This window comes from Leptonotus elevatus, chromosome 17, assembly GCF_054856555.1.
Source record: "Leptonotus elevatus isolate MCC_2025b chromosome 17, RoL_Lele_1.0, whole genome shotgun sequence".
In the NCBI taxonomy this organism is placed as follows: domain Eukaryota; kingdom Metazoa; phylum Chordata; class Actinopteri; order Syngnathiformes; family Syngnathidae; genus Leptonotus; species Leptonotus elevatus.
In genome coordinates this window covers 18,863,459-18,882,812 of record NC_141255.1, presented here as the reverse complement: position 1 = coordinate 18,882,812, position 19,354 = coordinate 18,863,459, and the positions used below count along the sequence as shown (strand labels likewise).

The 19,354-nt window shown below is 44.2% G+C and overlaps 2 protein-coding genes across 8 annotated transcripts in view; one reads left to right on the top strand and one right to left on the bottom strand.

The window, feature by feature from the left end:
- Positions 1-996: 996 nt before the first annotated feature.
- Positions 997-16,015, top strand: prrt4b (proline rich transmembrane protein 4b). Its single transcript, XM_086058751.1, has 4 exons — positions 997-1,128; positions 5,532-6,351; positions 8,171-8,263; positions 9,875-16,015. Exons 2-4 carry the CDS (start codon positions 5,532-5,534, stop codon positions 11,836-11,838), a joined length of 2,877 nt encoding a protein of 958 aa, XP_085914877.1. The 5' UTR covers positions 997-1,128; the 3' UTR covers positions 11,839-16,015.
- impdh1b (IMP (inosine 5'-monophosphate) dehydrogenase 1b) overlaps positions 13,184-19,354 on the bottom strand; it is a 40,900-nt gene continuing 34,729 nt past the window's right edge. For 6 of the 7 annotated variants that reach the window (XM_086058758.1, XM_086058759.1, XM_086058752.1 and 3 more), the window contains 12 exons: positions 19,328-19,354; positions 19,179-19,253; positions 18,894-19,100; positions 18,712-18,799; positions 18,267-18,466; positions 18,088-18,178; positions 17,383-17,478; positions 17,079-17,222; positions 15,515-15,659; positions 15,283-15,426; positions 15,122-15,205; positions 13,184-14,307 (listed from right to left, as the gene is read on the bottom strand). The exon at positions 19,328-19,354 is cut by the window's right edge and continues 75 nt beyond it. In XM_086058758.1, coding sequence (XP_085914884.1) covers positions 14,286-14,307; positions 15,122-15,205; positions 15,283-15,426; positions 15,515-15,659; positions 17,079-17,222; positions 17,383-17,478; positions 18,088-18,178; positions 18,267-18,466; positions 18,712-18,799; positions 18,894-19,100; positions 19,179-19,253; positions 19,328-19,354 — 1,323 coding nt within the window. In that variant the 3' untranslated portion in view covers positions 13,184-14,285. The remainder of the gene's footprint in view (positions 14,308-15,121; positions 15,206-15,282; positions 15,427-15,514; positions 15,660-17,078; positions 17,223-17,382; positions 17,479-18,087; positions 18,179-18,266; positions 18,467-18,711; positions 18,800-18,893; positions 19,101-19,178; positions 19,254-19,327) is intronic. The other variant, XM_086058755.1, reaches the window with a different exon arrangement.

Genomic DNA, 19,354 nt, shown 5'->3' with positions numbered 1-19,354 from the left:
TTTTTCACAGCTGAAGTTTGTTGGATAAAGCGGAACTATGTGTGTATCGTTGAGTGTTCCTACACGGAGATGTGGGATTGATGTACATGGCAAGCAAAGGAGGTAAAGATCACTATGAACGAGTGTGTCGTCTCTGTCTCACGTACATAGCTAACATTACAAAGTTAACTGAACAAATGATGTAGTGGTTAGTGCGCTTGCCCTGAAAGCAGTAAGTTTCAGGTTCACGACCCACTCTGGTGTTTTTTCCCTTCCTTCTTTTCTCGCTCTTCTTCCCTCTTCTCCCATCCTCCTCCATGATTTCTTGCAACAAGGAGTCGTTTTGTTTCAAATGTTTATTGAATAATTGATGGCTTGCCTTGCCTGGCCATTCAGAGGAGTTTTCAAACGCAGAGCCCCAATAGCAGGCTGCAGCCAGCTCGCAGAGGGCGCGGCAAGCACACGGGGAGAGGCGGGGTTTTACTGAACCGGGCGTTTTACTTCCGCATTACAAAACTAACCAGCAAAACACCTAATATTTCATGAAAAAGCAGAACGTGAACAGATGCAATTAGGAGCTTTCTGAAATAATTTTGTTTTTTTAATATTCATTGCAATTCCTATTCTAATTACTGAGAGAGAGTATTCTAACAAAACTATAAATGACTAAAAGAAGTCTTCATTTTCTGTAATTGTTTACTAAATGTCAAACTCAAAATTCAGGTTAAACTTAAAAGCCACTGAACAAAACATACGAATAAAGACAATAATGATCCTGTAGCCATTGTTTTTTTTCTTCTAAATAATGCCAATATTTCACAAATTTTGCGGAGCAGGACTGTATTGAAGATGTGCATGTGGATATCCATTTTTGGTTGTGATTCTTCTCCCCAATAACGACCTTCAGCAAAAGAACAATTTACTGCCTGATGTGTGACAGAGCGTTATTGTGATGGGCTGAGGGAGAGGGAGGGAGGGTTGCCGATGGAGAGAGAGGAAGAGAAGGGGGAAGGTAGGCTGGGAGGTTACAGTCCATGCAGTCGGACCTACGCTGACACACGACGACAGAGCCTCTCCTGCAGCTGACACCCACACCAACACTCTGCTAATGTGCTTGGGAATTCTGCATTTTATCCCAAACATCTGCAGGTAAGCCACTTAGCATGTGTTAGATTGAGAAGGTGTTTGGCTGGTTGCATGGCAATGACTTGAAGTCAGTGTGACTACTCAAGAATGCGTGTGTGTGTGCGTGCGTGCATGTCAGCAAGACGCAGAAAGGTGCTCCAATCCTGGGATTAGCACGGAGGCTGTCAGCACGTCTCTTAGAATATCTGATGGGTCCGATTTAGCCATCACTGAATTCATGAGCGGCGGTGTAGTAATTGACAGTTTTGGAGGAAATCAACAGGTTTTCTGATTTTGAAAAGGAGGTGGGAGGGCAAGTAGTAGAAGGTGTGTGCATCTGTTACAGGCGACAGATTAGAACATTTAGGGAATTAATCTTCTCTCAATGCTCTTTAAACCCCACACGACAACGTGACAACGGATGACATTGCACTGCTGGCTATTTCGGGACCAGTTTGCTGGTCGCGGTCAATGACGTGACAGAACTATTGACCGGCTCGTATGGTGTCATTTGGGAAGCAACTACTTGCTCATTTTGTTGGCAAACGATGCTAACATTGCTGTATGTTGAACTGACAACAAGTAGAGCGACCATCAGTTCCTTCACTGACGGTAGAGACCAAAACGGTGTCTACTTGGGATTCCTTAGGCTGCCTCGGTAACCCAGGATAGTTCATAAGACGTAGCCCCTTTCGCACGAGCCATCTAGACAGCTTTTCCCTAGCTCGCTGTCCTGTGTGCAAGGTCCTGATGCAGTGTGGTAGGATAGAAGTTGACCCAAGAATTTGCCAGGTTCTTTCTGACAGTCTCAGGAACATAACATCGCCAGTTCCCTATGCAAAATTTGGGGATTGTCAACAAAGTAAATGTTTGCAAGATTCTGTTGTGCAATCAGCATGGGATGGTGAGGTTGATGTCAATCCAAGCATTTGTCAAGCTATTACATAGTATCTGGAGTGTAATGCCGCCGTAGTGGAAAGCATCAATGCAGGATGGTGGAGCTGAAGTCAATCTGGGAATTTGCCAGCTTCCAACATAGTTCCAGAAGTGTAATGCCACCAGTGGGCCAGAGTAAGAAATTTAGCACCACAGACTCATACCTATGAAGCCCCTAATGACATGTTAGGGGAGAAAAAATTATTTGCGTTCCCTCGTAAATAACTGCATTCCCTTGCAAAGATTGCGTTCCCACGCAATATTTGCTTCCCCTTGCAAAAAAACGTTGCGCTCCCTTGCAAAGATTGCGATCCCTCGCAAAAACTTTTGAGTTATCTCGCAATAAATGCAAGATAATGCAAACGTTTTTTGCGAGTGGACGTCTTTTTATTTATTTATTTTTACGCGTTTATGTACTTCCGGGTCAGTTTGGATACTGTAGCCTCGAAAGTGCAGGTGAGAGGCGGTGGCACCATAGCATAGATATCTACGGCAGTACCTTTTCAAAAATTAAGCTTTCCCACTGCTGTAGATGCTCCCTCCTCGTCGCTTTTGGTCCCTTCAAAGTTGACCCAAAAGTACATCAACTCGTTTAAAATAATAATAATTCCGCCCCCTCGCAAAAAATGACTTTTTCATTATCTTGTGTTATCATCGCAAAGAAATGCAATTTTTGCAAGAGAACGCAATCTTTGCGAGGAAACACAAATGACCCCTCCCCCCCCCCCCCAATCATGTCACCTTAGGGGCTGCGTACTTACCTTTAACACTACAGTCCCTTTACTAAATTGGGGCAACAGTCAACCTGAGCTTTTTTTTCTCTTGTTCCTTTCAGACAGTGTGATTTTGCAGCTTGTCTTGCTATAATAATTAGAAGCATGGCAATAACAGTGACAACTATTTTCAACACATAGGGCAGTAGCAGCAAGTTCACGCTCTGGTCACAGACCCTTAAACTTTGTTATGCCTCTGAAACTAGGTGGGAAGCTGGCAAATTCCAAGGTCTTGTATCGGTACCTTACAGAAAAGAAGGTAAAAAGGTGAGGGGAAAAGTAGCTTAGTTGACCAGGGCTTAAGTGCCGAATATTTACAGCCTTGATACTGTTCCAGATGTTGGCACTAACGTCGCTAGGTATCAAATTATCTGAATGTTCAAAACCACAACGGGGGCTGTGCAATTAAAAATAATGCCAGTTCTGCAGATATCCCACTTGCCTCCCAAGAAAGTCAGTGCGAAAGGGGTTAATGACAACTTCACTAGATGACCTTGTATCAATTAACCAGTGAGATGTTGGGCTAGACTCAAATCGAAGCAAGACTGTTTTTCAACCATTGGAAATTTGTTGAAACGTTTGGGTACTTCACCTGTTTCCGTGCGCAAAGCAAACTCCTTAAAGCCACACTTGATTTGAGCTCTGACCTCAAACCCATCAAACGTCTTCAACGACAAGACTTGTGTAATGGAGAAAAAAAAATACTCCAAAAGTTTGGCAACAAGCTCTTGTAATGGTAGGTGTATACCAAAGACTAGGGTGCTTCCATTCTTGCACGCTTAACCCACTCTATTATTATCAGCAAAGTGGTGCTTGCTTGTGATAGTTGAGACACACAAATTGGAAAGTCAGGGGTTTGTACACTTAATGAAAGCGACTCCGGCAGCAAACGTAAAAGACAATCAGGCAGACTGCGGCACAGTTGACTCTCCCGGAGCGAGAATGCGACAATGGCATGTCAATGATGTCTCGCTTGAACCCTCCGTCGTTCTCCTACTTCTGCTCTGCTTGGTCAAGCAGCATTACGCCATAATGGAAGGGAGGATTGTAAATTCTCACTGGCTGTGCTCTTTTTATGGCTCCTTTCCATTTGCTCTGCTGCCTGTCACAAGAGACAATGCCTTGATTTAAGGGATGAAGTGACAAGTAAAACTAAAAAGGCCAGATAGTGGCACACAATGGTCTTGTTTTGAAGGTTCTTAGTGGTTGCTATTTTGAAGTGATTCCTGTATTTTATTACAAAACAACATTTTTAGGTGTATAAGCAAATATAACTCATTTTTGGAGGGCACATTACGACACGCTAACATTGCTAGCTTTCCACTTGATGGGAGCTGCCATGTCTAAGGTTGTAGAATACTGTATTATAGACTTTCACACATCAAGCTTATAGACAGGTTTGGAAAGACAGCCATGAACAAGAAATATCTGTCTAGAAGTGTAGACATTAAAAAGTTATCAGCTAGCTGTTGAACATAGCCAAGCTAAAATACTCCAAGCAACTATCCCACCATGCAAAAGAGCAAATGAAAAACTAATAACAGTGCTAATAACACAACTAGACAGTTGGGCGACCACATGGGAAGGCAAGAGGCCGACTGGCTGAGATGGAGAAGGAATAGCTCAGCTCACAACTCATAAAGTGCGTAAACAAACCTGGGAAATAATCCCAAACAACAACCACGTATGAAGAAATCTGCAAATTACAGATTTTTTTGTGTGATGCGAGTTTCCTCTTACCAACGCACGAGGTGAGATGGAGTGAAAGTGATACCGACGCGTGAAATGTGAGATAAATAAATAATAGGAACCCTCAAACGTGTAAATAATGGATAAACGATGAGTAGATAATTTGGCCAGAAACTCAGGTTAAAATGACATCTTTCCTGCTATCATCTCCACGATAAAATTCGTAAGTGAGTTTGTGTGGGCGCACCAGAGAACAGTGTGTATGGGCTCACAATGGCAAGATGCCCCCCAGACGTTCTTCTGTGCGATCTTTGCACGCATGAAAGTCATCCAAAGTGTGTAGGTGGACTGCTTGCGTGCTCAAACATGGGCCGAAAAACATCCAGGATGGCTTTAATGTTGTATTGATGATATTCTAAAAGTAGCAAGTGTGTGGGAAGCATAATTTTGACCCCCAAACACCCCAAACTCACACCCCGCCTTCCCCCGTAGTCATGCCGTGGTCCGGATTAAAGACTGAGCGCTAATGGGGAAAAATTTTGCTACAGTGGAATTTTGGCATATTCTCTCCCACGCGAGCGTATGAACACACTAGAGATTTAGAACATGCAGGGTGGGAGCAAGAGAAAGGGTGAACCGGGTTTTTAAGGGGGGATACAGGTTGTTGTTCTCATAGGGGGGAATTCCTTTGGTCCCCTCATCTTGTCACTCAGACAACAGTTCAGTGACTTTGAACTGAAAAGAAAAAGGAGGTCCCTTAAACTATTCTTGAGCTGGATCAGACTCCCCCGGCCATATTTTGATGGAAGTCTGAGAAGGTAGCACAGCGTAATGTAAATAATGACCTTAACATCTAAAAGGGAAAGCACTAATTTAAGGGGTCTGAAATACTTAAGTGGTCTTTGGCGGGTGAAGGTTTTTGGGCCTGCAAAGTCGATTAGTCTCTCCAAAGGGCTGGCAAATAGATTGATTTGACTTTCCAAAAAATATTCGTCTCACACTGTGTCCCTGTTTGTACTTGTTTTCTAGATGATTTCTCAACATGTAACCGATTTGCAAGACACTGACGACAGTATGCTTCACCTCCACCGGACATTGGCCCTGTTCTTCTGGTGTCTTCTTCTGGTTCACAAGCAGGCCTCAGCTGATGAAGAGGGGCTCTGGGGACCAACACCTTCCAGAGAAAAGCCACCCCAAAAGAAATCCGGCTCTTACTGGTGGACCCTGAGTCTGCCAAAGCTCCCGTCCCTTCCATCACTGCCGTTCCATCTGCCTTTTTATCCTGCCGGGGGTGAAAGCGAGACCGCAGAGGTGAACACAACCGGCCAAGAGCTGTCAGACCCAATCGATCAATCTGGGTCTGGAGATGGGACCATGTCTGAAGCCTCTGCATTTCTCACCAGTTCTACTCAGTTCCAAAGCAGCGTGACTGAGATAAGGACAGAAAGTCTTCTTGCAGGAACATCACATTCTCCGCACGTTAGAAATGACAATGACACTCTTGTTGCAACCTCTGCAATGCATATCAGAAATACTCCCACCAGCTCAAGCACGCTGGAACAAAATGGGACACACAGACACCCACCTTGGGACACGACACTAGCATTAACAGTGCAACACCTCCCAAAGGACGACAAGTTTTTACATACGCTGTCGGCAACGATGGCACCAGGAATCACAGTTCCTCCCGACAAGACAACAACAAACCCTGGAATGGGCATCATACTGACCCCAGCCTTCACCCCCCCTGACAACACTTCAGTGAAAGCACAAGACTCAGCAGAAAGTCACACCACTCGGAGCACCAGTTTGGGGCTGATCACCACCACCACCACTCCACCGAAAGAAGGTAAACAAAGTCAAACAAATCAATGGTGGCGGGAATGATTGTGCAGGGCTAATCAATCATACACAGACGTGTGTTCAATCGTTGGTTGTCAAAAAGCCTGCATCGAGGTTAGGTTGATCAATGGGCATTTCTGACATGTCAAAGATCACGTTGAAAAGCTGTCAAGTGCTATTAGAAACAAGTTTATATCACAACTGCATTGATGAAAGGCTGTAAATTCAGCTTCAAAAGAAAAGCTTAGGATTCTCTTATCTTTAATGGCCCACCCTGTCGACTTATCAGTACCTAAAATAAGTGATTTTTTGTATAACCTGTTTTCATAGAGGTTGCTTGAAAAGGAAACGAGTGAAAATGGTTTGCTTATAAAAACCAAAGTGACATTGCGGGAACATCCTCTTTCCAAAGCCCATCCCCCAACTGCACAGACGGTATCTGTATGCTTAATAATCATGATAAGACCCACCTGCAGGTGCAGACACATCCATCATGTCGGTCGGGTTAGAGGTTAGGCCGGAAGCTGATCAGTCGATTAATTCAAGCCTACGGGTGAAGGGGAAGTTGGGGTCCCTGGATATTTGATAAAAGTGCCCTGTGTTTTTTTCCCACTCAACCGACCATAGGTGGCGCAGATTAAAAATGGGGTTTGGGGAGGGGTAGATCATGTGATTGACAGTGACTGTCTGTCACCGGTGTCGCCAAAAAGACGATGGGAAAAATACTAGATGCACGTTTTTGTTATTTTCAGTTGATGCAACAACACTTGGATACAATAATCTCATGATAGACTGCTGGAGCAACGCAAAACCGTAGTCTCGCTACATGTTCCGCCTGTGTGCAATGTGGCAGTGGGGAGGGGACCACCCCTGATATGGCAGAGTATCAGTATTCTGAGCGCACAGTCAGCGAAAGCATCCACAGCTCCAGTAGGACCACACGCTCGCAAGCCGCTGTTCACCAAAGCTGAACATGCTACCACTCCTCCCGTCCTTCCTACCCCTCCACCTTTTGTCAGCTTTGTACAAATCCTGACAAGCGCTAAGCTGCTGGGGCTGCTTTGAAAGGTTAAGTGTTTTGACAAGGAGAAGGTGCTCCTTGCAGGGAAAGCTGTCATATAAACGTGCTTAAAATGACACTGGAGGATGCTAACAGTACAAGCATTGCACATACCATACAGGATATCCAGACAGCCCAATGCTGTCGGCTGTCATTTTCAGACCTTGGTTAAGATTTTACGAATGAATAAAGACAAGAAGTTCTATCTTTAAACCCAATCACCCACCACATGATATGGCACTGGCTCTAAACCGCTACCAGTGCTTAAAACAACACAAAAAGTTGCCAACATACACACATGAAAGCTTACATTTTGTAACTACTTAACAACAAAATACAGCATGTCCAATCATCCAAATTCTGTAAGCTGTCATACCAACGCATTGCTCAAGAGTTTCAGGATGACTTAAACCTTTTAGCCTTAAACCCAATCACTACATGGACAAGACACTGGATAGCTGACATTACTAGTGGTTAAAACGATACAACTAGATTCAATGCAACTTCTAGATGGAATAAAACAGTCAAATCACGGCACATGCACATCGAAATATCAATGCAATTAGGCTACGGAGATCCACACAAAGTGCCATGGATGACTGGCTGCATAAAAGTGGAGGCCAGGCTGACCCATTTGACAGAACTGGGTTAAGATACGCAGTCATTTCACTCTAAGTGCAGTGTAGTGTTAAACTATTATTTTGTGTGCGTGTGTGTCATTTCTCTCTGAAGACACCTAAAGCTTAAACCGCTCGTTTCTTCACAGCTAAAACAGATCAGGTGGATGAGGAAGAAGCTCCTGATGTCTATACGACGGATGTTTCAACGCCACTAGCAACGTCACTGCCAGGAAAAATTGGTGAGCTAAGAGTTCTGCTTGTTCCCCACCCTTAAACTGCATGAGTCTGCGTCCAATCTCTTAGTTGAAGGGAGGTCAAATCTTGTCATTTAAGATGCTCAGTAAAAAAAAAAAAATCTAACACCATCAACGATATACAATCGAGAAAGTGCTGTCTAATAAAAGTGCTGCTGCCATTATTGTCTTGCTATTTCCCTTATGGGATACGACATGTACAACTCATGATGAAAATGTATCTATGATGAAAATATGTGGCCCAATTCGCAGGAGCAGCTGTAACCCACTTCTACCGCTTGCTCCAGAATAGCAAAAGTGATTTCTCCAGAAATAGATGTGTTAAATGTGTCACTTATTTTAGCGGAAGTTATCTTGTTGACTAGTTCAATGTGTGAAGATGACTCTGGATGGCCTATTTGTCCTGAGAGGCCTCAGCAGGTGGATTTGCAACAGCTGGGAATCAAACCCGGGATACAGCGGTCTGTCATTGGGTTTTTAGACCAAGCACTGCAGATGTGACACAGGAATATGTCACGTGACCTAGCGGCACACAGCAGAACCTAAATTCTGAGATCCGTCCTTGCTCTGTGGTCCACCAGACTGTCAGCACAGACGTGCGCTGATGTTAGTGCAAAGACCAGTCCACCCATGCCTCCCTATCGTGGCATCTCGATTGCCCTGGAAAGAAAACACACAGGCCGACGTTTCTGAGCTACACATCCTTTATCGATTTTACCCTCTGGTCATACCTCCCCATATAGGTTAATGCTTCTGGTCTGGCAGGATGACATCATAGCAGCATGTTTTAAATAAGGCAAAAACATTGCTGAATATGCACCTAAGTTCTGACAACCGACTAATAAAGTCCAATTGCTACACCATGCTCATCTCGGGGTGTTGTATTTCCACCAGCTTGACGTTTGCATTACGGCTGCAATAATCCAGAGGTTTAAATGGGGCGAAAACGCTACAAGATGACTACTTGTGAAAATGCTCTGTCACTGAGGTACAGCAGACGTTTCTCTTTTTGCAACTGGGGCAGGCAAGCGCAAGTTAAACATGATTGTCCCCGTTAAAACAAAATACCAACCCACCAAAGGGAGTGTCCCATTTGAAGGTGGCGGGGCTCATGGAAACATGAACAAAATGAGCAAATTAGGGGACCAGAAAAGGGAGGGATGGGAAAAATAACCAATAAAAAGGTGTGAAACCACATGAAATCTGCAAAAGGAAAATTTGTGGGCCTGTTTGGTATGCTTATTTCTGATCTCTAAATGTATTATCCATGTTTTTAGATCCATTTTGATGTACACATTTCCTGTAAAACAAGACAAAACCAGCCCACAGTGTGATTGCCTATATTGCCAGGTTACTCTCGAGGTTTGGGGTCCATTAAGAGAGCCTGGTTCTTGATAAGCCTGCAGCAAAATGATGGATGAGCCAGCACACATGACAGCAACTAATCTCTCCCTCTTTCTACGCAATAGTAGTTCTCAGTATGTTTCTTTCTGGGGTGGAAAGAAAGCAGGAATGTGGGGAACGGTTGATTTATGGTATTAACAAGGGTATAATTTAATTGAAAGTCAAGAAAACTGATTTTATGCTTTTTTGTAGTGACTGCAGCAGGAAGGTCACAAAAGCTTCAAACCGAGACCTGGATGTCAAACCTGGCGAGCGACAACGTCACGCTCCTTCCAGACTGCAATAAAGAACACTTGTCAGGCGACTGGGAATCAATGACATCATCAGACATGAAGCCGGCACAAAACACCACAAGCACAAACCAGTCAAGCAGCCCTTCGGCATTCTCGTCTCCTCTCATGTTGGTTCCGCTATACACAGACTGGAACAGCGCCATGGCAGCCTGGGGCCTGGCCTGGGAGGCGCACGTGTATGGCGCCGGTTGTGTCTTTGCGATGCTAACATTGGCTTCTGCACTCAACCTTCTCTGCTTGCCCCTGCTCTGTCCATCTGGTTGTGGCTACTTTGCTCTGGTCAGCCTGTTTCTATTGGCCGCCGGGGGGACCAGATCTTTCTTGCTCCTGTACGACGCATATGGCCACCAGGACCGCTTGCCCTCCAGCGAGGCCTCGCTGATGCTCTATGAGGCACCGTTCCCTTGCCTGACGGCGGCATTCGGCTTGGTTTTCCTTCTGCTTTCCATGCGCTCCAGGATGCAGCTTTCCTACTCGGCCTTCCAAAGACCTTGCTTCTTGGCCTGTTTGGTCACCTTGCACTTTACTGCTGCCTTCGGTCCAGGGACCATGCTGAAGTTTTACCAGCAAAAACCTCCACTTTCCCTTTTCCTGTCACTCATCTCCCGTGGAGCATTTGTAGCCCTTGCGACTTTCCTATCCACTGCTTATTTTGTGTTCTACGTCTACGTGCGAGCAGACTCCAAGCACATCTACCACCTGAACAACACTTCCCCGACACCAGCCGAGCGATATAACCGCTGCCCCTTCGCCCAGAGCCGCGACTGGGATCGTGCAGCCGTAACAGTTAGTCTTTCCGCGCTGTTTTGTTTAGCCTGTGCGGGACTGCAGCTGTACGCGATGCTCAATGCTATTGGTATCACTGGGGGAAAAGAAGTCTTCCATCCGTGGTGCTGGTGGGCTTTTCAATTCAGCTGCAGACTGTCCGAATTAGGTGTCTGCCTCACCTTGGCGCTGGTAGTGGCACAACCAGTCTACTGCTCTGACCAGCTACCGTCCGCTGGAAGCTGTTGGACTGAACTGCTGGCGTCAAAAGCACCCATCCTTCCAGGGAGCTGCCGGTGGAGCTTAGGCCATCCGGAGAAACTTGCTATTGTGGACACGGTCAGCCTCGGTGAGAGAGAGAGCCTTCCTCTCTACACTCTCACGGACGAAAGGTTGTCAAGCAGTCTAAACGGGCTAGACTTTCTGTACCACAGCAACCGGGCTCTGGCCTATCAAGATCCTGAAGTGAATTCGGACATGAAGGACTTGCAGAAACTTGGAAATGGAGGTGGTGGAGAGCCGTCAGGTGGATCCTCCTTTACAAGCGGTTCCACTACAGACCTGAGGCCGCCGTCGCCCATCAACTTACGTCGCAGCATCGACGAGGCCCTCTTCGGCGAGGCGCTTTTTCCTATGAGCCTCTTCAGCACAACCAGGCCCACGCAGAGCAGCAACTTATCCATAAACAACCACTGTGCACTTCCTAGCCTCCGTAATCCCCACCTAAATGATCCGGGCCTTTACCGAACCTCCTCTTGTACAGACATAACTTCCAAAACAGGGGAGATTATGGTCGGGGGTCGTGCATCTCCATCAGTGTCCTCTTCCAGCTGCTTGTCTCCCGAGCGTTGGCGGGGGAGCTCCCTGTATCGAGCATCCATCGGAGATTCATCAATGATCCTCTGCCCAATTCCAGAAGCACAAGCTCAGCAGCAGAGCAACCTTCAGAGGCACTACCAAACGCTGGGGGCCACCTCGCAGGAAAGCCTTGACCTAGATATGTCGTCTGATGCCGACCGATCGGTGCAGGAGGAGTTTGGAAGCGCTTGCAGACAAATTGATGCGCTTAGCATCTGCAGCGAGACCATTGACTTGTAATGGACAAAGACTTGACGCGAGGACTGTAATGTAAGTGTTGATTTTGGCAGCAGCTTTAGAAGTCATGGTAAACTACAGCTGCCGAAATAACACATTTGCTAGGCGCATCCTTAAATGGTCATTAGTGAATGTCTATGCAGGTTTAAGTGCCAAAAGCGTCTGAAATAACAGGTAGCGTGCAAGTTTTACACTTTCTCTGCCTAATAAGTAAAAAATGTGTTTGTCATGTACAGTGGAACCTCAGAGTTTGAACATCTTGGAACTCGTACAATTCGGACTTCAACCCAAAAATCTGAGTAAAAATTGCCTCGAAGTTTGAACTCATTTTCGGAGTTCGAACGCCCAAGCAAAGCAAGCTAAGCCGAACATACCTTGAAAACGGGTAGCCGAGTGAAGCCGAGCAATGCCGAATGCTCACGTTGCGGTAGTTGAGACAATGCACTGCTCATTTCCAGTCAGATCGTGAATACTCCTGGAGCTGCTGCATACTCGCCAGTGCATTTGGATTTTTTCACGACAATTTTCTTCGACATGGGCCCAAAGAAAGACAACAGTGCCAGTGGCAGCAAAGAAAAACATAGTGCTACAAACCACAGTGGAATTAGGAAGGAGATTATCGCGTAACTACCGTGGCTACTTCTGTAATTACTGGCACAAGGACACCCCTTACCCTTAGCTGTTCAACAACGTGCCTGACGTTAAACAATGCACGCAAGGACCGCTTAGTAGTCTAACAATATGCCGAATGTAAAATACACAAACTCAGCACTGAACTAAAGCTAGCATTAACATAGAATTTATCGTCCACTGATGCCATCACACAACAGGTAAGGTAAGCTATTTTTATTGTTTAAATACTGTGCTGTACACTGTAAATGTAAAAAACATAAATAGAAATTAAAATAGGAATTTTCTGTTTTTGGAGCTTGGAAACGGATTAATTGCATTTACATTATTTCCTATTGGAAAAAAGGTTTCGGAGGTTGAACAATTCGGACTTTGAACACTTCGCAGGAACGAATTATGTTCAAACTCCGAGGTACAACCGTATAGCCAAAATAACAATACCTAACCCAATGATGCATACAACAGTTCATGGTTTAGTGCATTAGTGTATTACTTAGCACTTATAAAATACTATCCACTGAAGTTTAATTGAACTTGAGCACAACCTCCCGAGGATGCAAGTAAGCAAGTGGCGTCCTCTGCTGGCCATTCCCTTAGATATTTTTACATGAACTGCTACCCTGCGCTTACTAATTTATATACGCAAAAGGCATACACACAGTTTAATAAAGTTTATTTGTAAACAAATGACTGCGCCCCCCACAAAACAGCTGACGAGAACAGTTTATTTTCTTTATTTGTTTTACCAAATTAAACAGTAAAGCAACTTCTCCTCTGCAGAGTGCTTTTTAAACGATTAACAGGTGGTCTCCCAAAAAACACTCAAAACCCAGTCTTCTCCATTCAGGATAAAAACAAAAAAAGAAGAACAAAAACATGTCATAAAGTCTGAATATAGGAACTCAAGTTTTATATTGTCATGTACTTTTCTGCACATTTTTTTTAGATTACAAGACTTTTGTTAGTCAATCGAACCCAGTGCTGGGAGAAGTACTTTCGCTTTAGGTAGAAACTGTGAGGCCTTAGCTTAAGACCACATCAAATACATTTCATAATACAACAGAGATACAAGCGCAGCGAGTTGTTTTTAATGGGACCTGTTCACATGTCAAGGCATTTTTCCGGTAAAAACAAAAGGTGTTTAAAAAAACAACAACAACAAAAGCGTAGGAATGAGCGTAACACAAAGTAACAAACAGGCTGCTTGTTTTGTTTGTTTGCACTATATTTGGTTTTGACGTTCCAAAAAGAGCACGTATAAATACATTTGGCAGTATGTATGCAGTTACAACAAAGAGGAATAAAAATACAACCACGTTGGGCTTGTGGAAAAAGGACATGCATATCAAAAACCCTTCATTGATCCATCCAAAGGCCAGATGAAACTGTACAGCTTTTATATAACAAACCCAATCGTGGAAACATACCTGATTATATTCAGTTTTTGGTCCTGTCGTGTGATATTTGGGCTCATGAATGACTGGAGGCGGCTCAGCTGATTGTAGGTGGCGCCTGAGTGTCTTAAGTAAACAAGAGAACTCGCCCCGTAAAACAAAAACACAAACGTAGTGCCACGACGCAAGACTCAAATGTGTTGTTGAGGAACATCTGGAAAGCCCGACGTGCCGCTTTTTGAGTGCAAATAGCCCTCCGCTATTCCCCTACTCTGCCAGCCTGTGCACTTGATGTTGGTGGAAAGAGAGTCGGGTGTGGCGATGAACAAGAGGTGGGTGGGGTGGTTGTTTTGTTGTCATTTAAACATTTGGTCACTTTTTTCATAATTTTTTTTTAATAAGGTGGTATGGTGGCCCATCCGCAGCTCAGTAAAGACGCTTCTCGTAACTGTTGAGTTGAGATGCAAGGAAACACAATTAGTGCTGGATGTGTCATTTCAAGTGCGGTATCCATTTTGTTTAATGGTTAGCTGCTGCATTAAAAACTACTCAAGCGCATGCAAGACTTCCACACTGTTCTTAGAAAAGTTTGGAAGTGTTGCTAGTGAGAATGCTAAAAAGGTTAATAGTCTTCTACTCTTTTTGTTAACAGCCCCACTTGAGGAAATGCTCCTAAGCCCGGAGTTTAGAGTTCATTTTTATTTCATCCTGGAAATGCCAGAGTCAAAAACTACTTTGGTTGTTATTATATTTGAGCAAAAACTTGTCCAAATGAATCCATACAGGAATATCCTATACTTCACCTTGAGAGCCTCAAGATCATGCTAGGATTGTTTGACACAAAATAACTTCCTTTAAAATGCTCAGCATTATTAATTAACACTACTACTACTACTTAATCTTAATACTCATCATTAAAAAAAAAAATGGAATTATATTTTTTTCATTGATTTGGCTTGTCCATTATTTCTAGATGTTTCATGGCGACATTCAGGTCTTCTTCAGCTTAAGAACTGTGCTCTCAACTATGCTAGGAAAAATTGGCACTGCCATGTCTGTCTGAAAAATATTTTATTATTATAATATGAAGCAAAATGGATTTCTTTTGCCACCTTTATGTGTCATTTCCAGCAATTTTAACTCAAAATGTGGATGATTTGAGTGTTTCATTTTACAACTGAAGCTATTATTTTTTTTATCATTTAAATGGTTAAGCATGAAGCGTGCTCGAAGCTTGTAATGTTGGAAAAAGTGCCACTTACGAGTGAAGTCCATGAACGCCTCCTTCCACCTGTGCCGACATGGTTCTCTTCTCAAACTTAAGCTCTCCAGAGTACATCATGGAGCTGACAAAAATAACAAACATGCGTTTAGCTGCTGTTGTTGAATGATATGTGAAAGAAGAATTGACGCTATCCTTCACCGGAGCACCGAGAGACTTTTGGCCCCGATGTCCTGGCAGCCATGTTGGATACCGGCTATGAGGTATGGTACAAACTTGTGGATGGAACCCTTGTCCTGCACCGAGCCCGACACGCCCTGTGCCACCTTCACGGCGTCGCCCTCGCTGATATGTTGAAGAAAAAAAGAAAAAAAACACCCGTCACTTGTGCACTTCACACTTGTTTTTATGATGTGACGTGACTTGAGCGCACCTGAAGTAACGTTTCTGGCTGCTGGTGCTCTTCTCCATGGCATCGAGGGAACCCATGCCACGGTACTTTTTGAGCCGCACGCCGTCTGAGAAGAAGTACTCACCGGGAGCCTCGGTGGTCGCTGCCAGCAGGGAGCCCATCATGACTGCGGCAGAAAAAGACGGAAAACTTTTAGACAAGAAATTAGGATTTTGAGCGTTTTATTGACATGCCTTTGCCAAAGCATACGGGCCTTGAGCTTGACACCTGCGCTCTACATTATGTTAGGACGATTTGATATTTCTTCAAATGGGTCTAATATTATTGTTCCTTACTATTTCCGACACTTATGTTATTTCTTGGCTTTGTCGGATGCATACGAGTCTTGACTTGACAACTTGTGATCTAGACCAGGGGTTCTTAACCTTTTTTTTACCTTGGGGCCCAACTTTTCCTGTAAAAAATGGCCTGGGGCCCATTCAGAAATTTTAATTCAATTAAATTAGATAAGATTTCTGTTGACTTATTATTGTTTGTTTTCAATAAGGAAATCTAGTTAAGGTTTATAAAATCATTGTTAAATAACATTATACAATGTGGTCATCAATGACATTTATTTATGTGTAAACACTGACACCCAATAAGATGCCCAACAAGCCGGAGTCAACTTATCTGTTTTTGTGTACGTTTATATGGATTTTTTTTTTTTTTAACCAGATTGATAATAGTGATTCACTCAAGGGAGTTCTTCACATTATCAATCTCTGTGAGTGCTCCTTGTTGATTTGCTCGGGAATCTGCGAGAACAGAATTAATTGCAGCATCCATTCGTCTATGGTCTCAAGTCTGCTTGTTTGGTCTGGACCAAAAGCAGACGTCGTTTGGTGCGGTTCATATTCACAGTGTGCTTTTTGCAAATGGACTATATTGCGTAATCACATCGACGATCTGTGCTCCCATTGGACAAAAATGACGAGGGGCTGAACGCATAGCAAAACCTGGAAATAGAAGAAAATAAGAAATTAAATTCCGACGTGCTGCATTACTTCTGTGCATATTTTGGCATTATTAGATGCAAGATATTTGCGAGCTTCAAGAGCAACTCATTCAACGGAGGTTCCGCGGCGCTGTTTCAAAACAGCCTTGTTGATTGCATGCATTCGAAGGAGCCGTTGCGCGTTCCCCGCCCCACAACATGCTGACTGCAGCGTGGCTAAACAGAATACGGAGGATTATGAATGAATTTAGCACAATACTAATGGGCAATATTACAGATTGTATTTTCTACACGAGGGGGGGATCTTCTAGTTTTAAAAATACCCTGATACATGTGTACAAAGCCTCAATTGAAAGCTGCGGCCGTCACGGCCCAGTTACAAAACTGAAATTACTTTGCGGCCCACTAGTTGGCGCTCACGACCCAAATGGTTAAGAATCATTGATCTAGATTATGCTAGGATGAGTTGGCATAACCGACAGTTTCCTCAAAATTATCTCAACGATTTTTATTTTTCATAAATAACGCTATGTCATGAATGTGGTGGTAAAGAGAATGATTATTTATTTGTGTTGGCGACGTTCTTACTGGTGGACGCTCCCAGCGAGAGTGCCTTGACCACGTGTCCCACCGTCTGGATGCCACCGTCAGCGATGACAGGCACGCCGAAGCGCCGGGCGTACTCGGCCACCTTATACACAGAAGTCCCCTGAGGCCGCCCGCACGCCATAACTGCAAACACAGAAACAGATGCTGATAATTGGGGCAGACATTGCCTTGGCAACCCAGAACAGGAAGATAACCAGCGCAGCCAGGAGGTGTCTCTATGGGCTGCGGTTACCACGGGCAACCATGAGAAGGCACATAAAGAACAAAACTGTACAAAGGGTACCTTCCTGCGTGATGCAGATGGAGCCGCAGCCCATGCCCACCCGCAGTGCGTCCACACCAGCATCGATCAGATTCTTGGCTTGCGCCGCTGTTACCACTGAAAAGGAAATGGGGTGATTAGAGCAAGCAACCTACGGCGTGTGGCTCACAGGAGTAGTTCTCCATTTTTGGTTTGGTTTGGTTTATTGAACATAATATAAATGCGATACAAAATATAAAATAAAAGTGAAAGAAAGAAAATACAAGTTTAAAACGAAAATAATTATTATTAAAGTCAGAATATACACGTAGGGAGTAGGAAGTACAAGAACTTATTTAGTTCTCCCATTTGGCCTGATGTGCAATTTTAAGAGTTGAAAGTTGCCCACAATGTTTAACAAGCTAATGCAAGGAAAACTGCAAATTTTGAAGACCTTTTATAAAAACACAATTCAAAATTAAAACTATAATTATATCACAATATTTTTTATATATTATAAATTAAGCACTATGTATGTTTTTAAAAAGATTACTTCTTTATGTGTTAACCAACTAAATCCACCTACTGACATTTAAGAAAATGAAACATTAACTTAATTAACTCTTCTGATTGGTTTTGCAGGTAGTAAACATTTTGGAAATATAACAAGAAACAAGGGGTTACACAATTTACCAAACATGGTACGAATATGTGACAGTATGACATTTTGAAGCTCCACTGACTTACCATTTCCCCCAACCACTTGCAATTCTGGAAATTTCTGCTTGATGTAGTTTATCATGTTGATCTGAAACACAGAGTTGCCCTGTGATGAGTCCTGGAAAAAAAAAAAGTTTTGTCATTTTTTAAAAATGTGACAGTGTTTTTTTTGGTGGGGGGTCTAAAAGTGCGGTAAAAAGACCCACCAACACCACCACGTCCACGCCCGCCTGCACCAGAAGGTCCAGCCTGTACTTGTCGTCATCGCGGGTGCCGATGGCGGCGCCACACAGCAGCTGCTTGCGCGAGTCTTTGGAGGCCAGCGGGTAGTCCCGGTTCTTTTTCAAATCCGTCCTGGCGATGATGGCCACCAGCTCGTCGTTGTCGTTCACAATGGGGAGCTTGCCTGGTTTGCAGCAACAATGTCAACAAATGTGGGGGGGGGGGAAGAGAGAGAGAGAGAGAGAGAGAGAGAGAGAGAGAGAGAGAGAGAGAGAGAGAGAGAAGAGAGAGAGAGAGAGAGAGAGAGAGAGAGAGAGAGAGAGAGAGAGAGAGAGAGAGAAGAGAGAGAAAGAGAGAGCGAGAGAGAGAGAGAGAGAGAGAGAGAGAGAGAGAGAGAGAGAGAGAGAGAGAGAGATTGGCGTTTTTTACCTTTTTTGCTGCGCTGCAGAATGTCATTTGCTTCTTTTAGGGTGACACCTGCCGGAGCGACCACCAGCTTCTCCCTCTTTGTCATTGCCTGAAATAGCACAAGCAAGAGTATTTATATATATTTTCCTATTCAATATGTATCCCTGGCTAAGCTATTGTATGAATTTCCACTCAGCACACACCTCCGCCAGGGGCTTGGTGTGGTCTTTCTCAGACAGGAAGTCGATATCTCTGGAGGTGACGATGCCTACCAGCTTTCCGCCCATTTTGCCCGTCTCGGTGACGGGGATGCCCGAGAAGCCGTGTCGCACTTTGGCTTCAAGCACATCACCGACTGTCTGGTGCGGGCTCATGACCACTGGGTCCGTGATAAAACCTTGCTCGAATCTCTGAGTCACGTGTGTAGAAATAAGATTTATTTTTATTTTTATGACTGGGTTGATGATGACATGGTAATGCCAGCATACCTTGACCTTGCGGACCTCGTTGGCTTGGAATTCGGGTGTGCAGTTGTGGTGGATGAAGCCAATGCCTCCCATTAGCTGTGAAATCAATAAGATTTCTTTGAAATGGCATACCCAGAATAACAAAAGCACCCATATGATCAACATCTTACCGCCATTGCGATGGCCATTGCAGATTC

Excerpts from the sequence above, each read along its gene's own strand:
- prrt4b (XM_086058751.1), top strand. The coding sequence starts at position 5,532 with ATGATTTCTCAACATGTAACCGATTTGCAAGACACTGACGACAGTATG. Across the intron at positions 6,352-8,170 it reads CACCACTCCACCGAAAGAAG|CTAAAACAGATCAGGTGGAT; the intron begins GTAAACAAAGTC and ends GTTTCTTCACAG. Across the intron at positions 8,264-9,874 it reads GTCACTGCCAGGAAAAATTG|TGACTGCAGCAGGAAGGTCA; the intron begins GTGAGCTAAGAG and ends GCTTTTTTGTAG.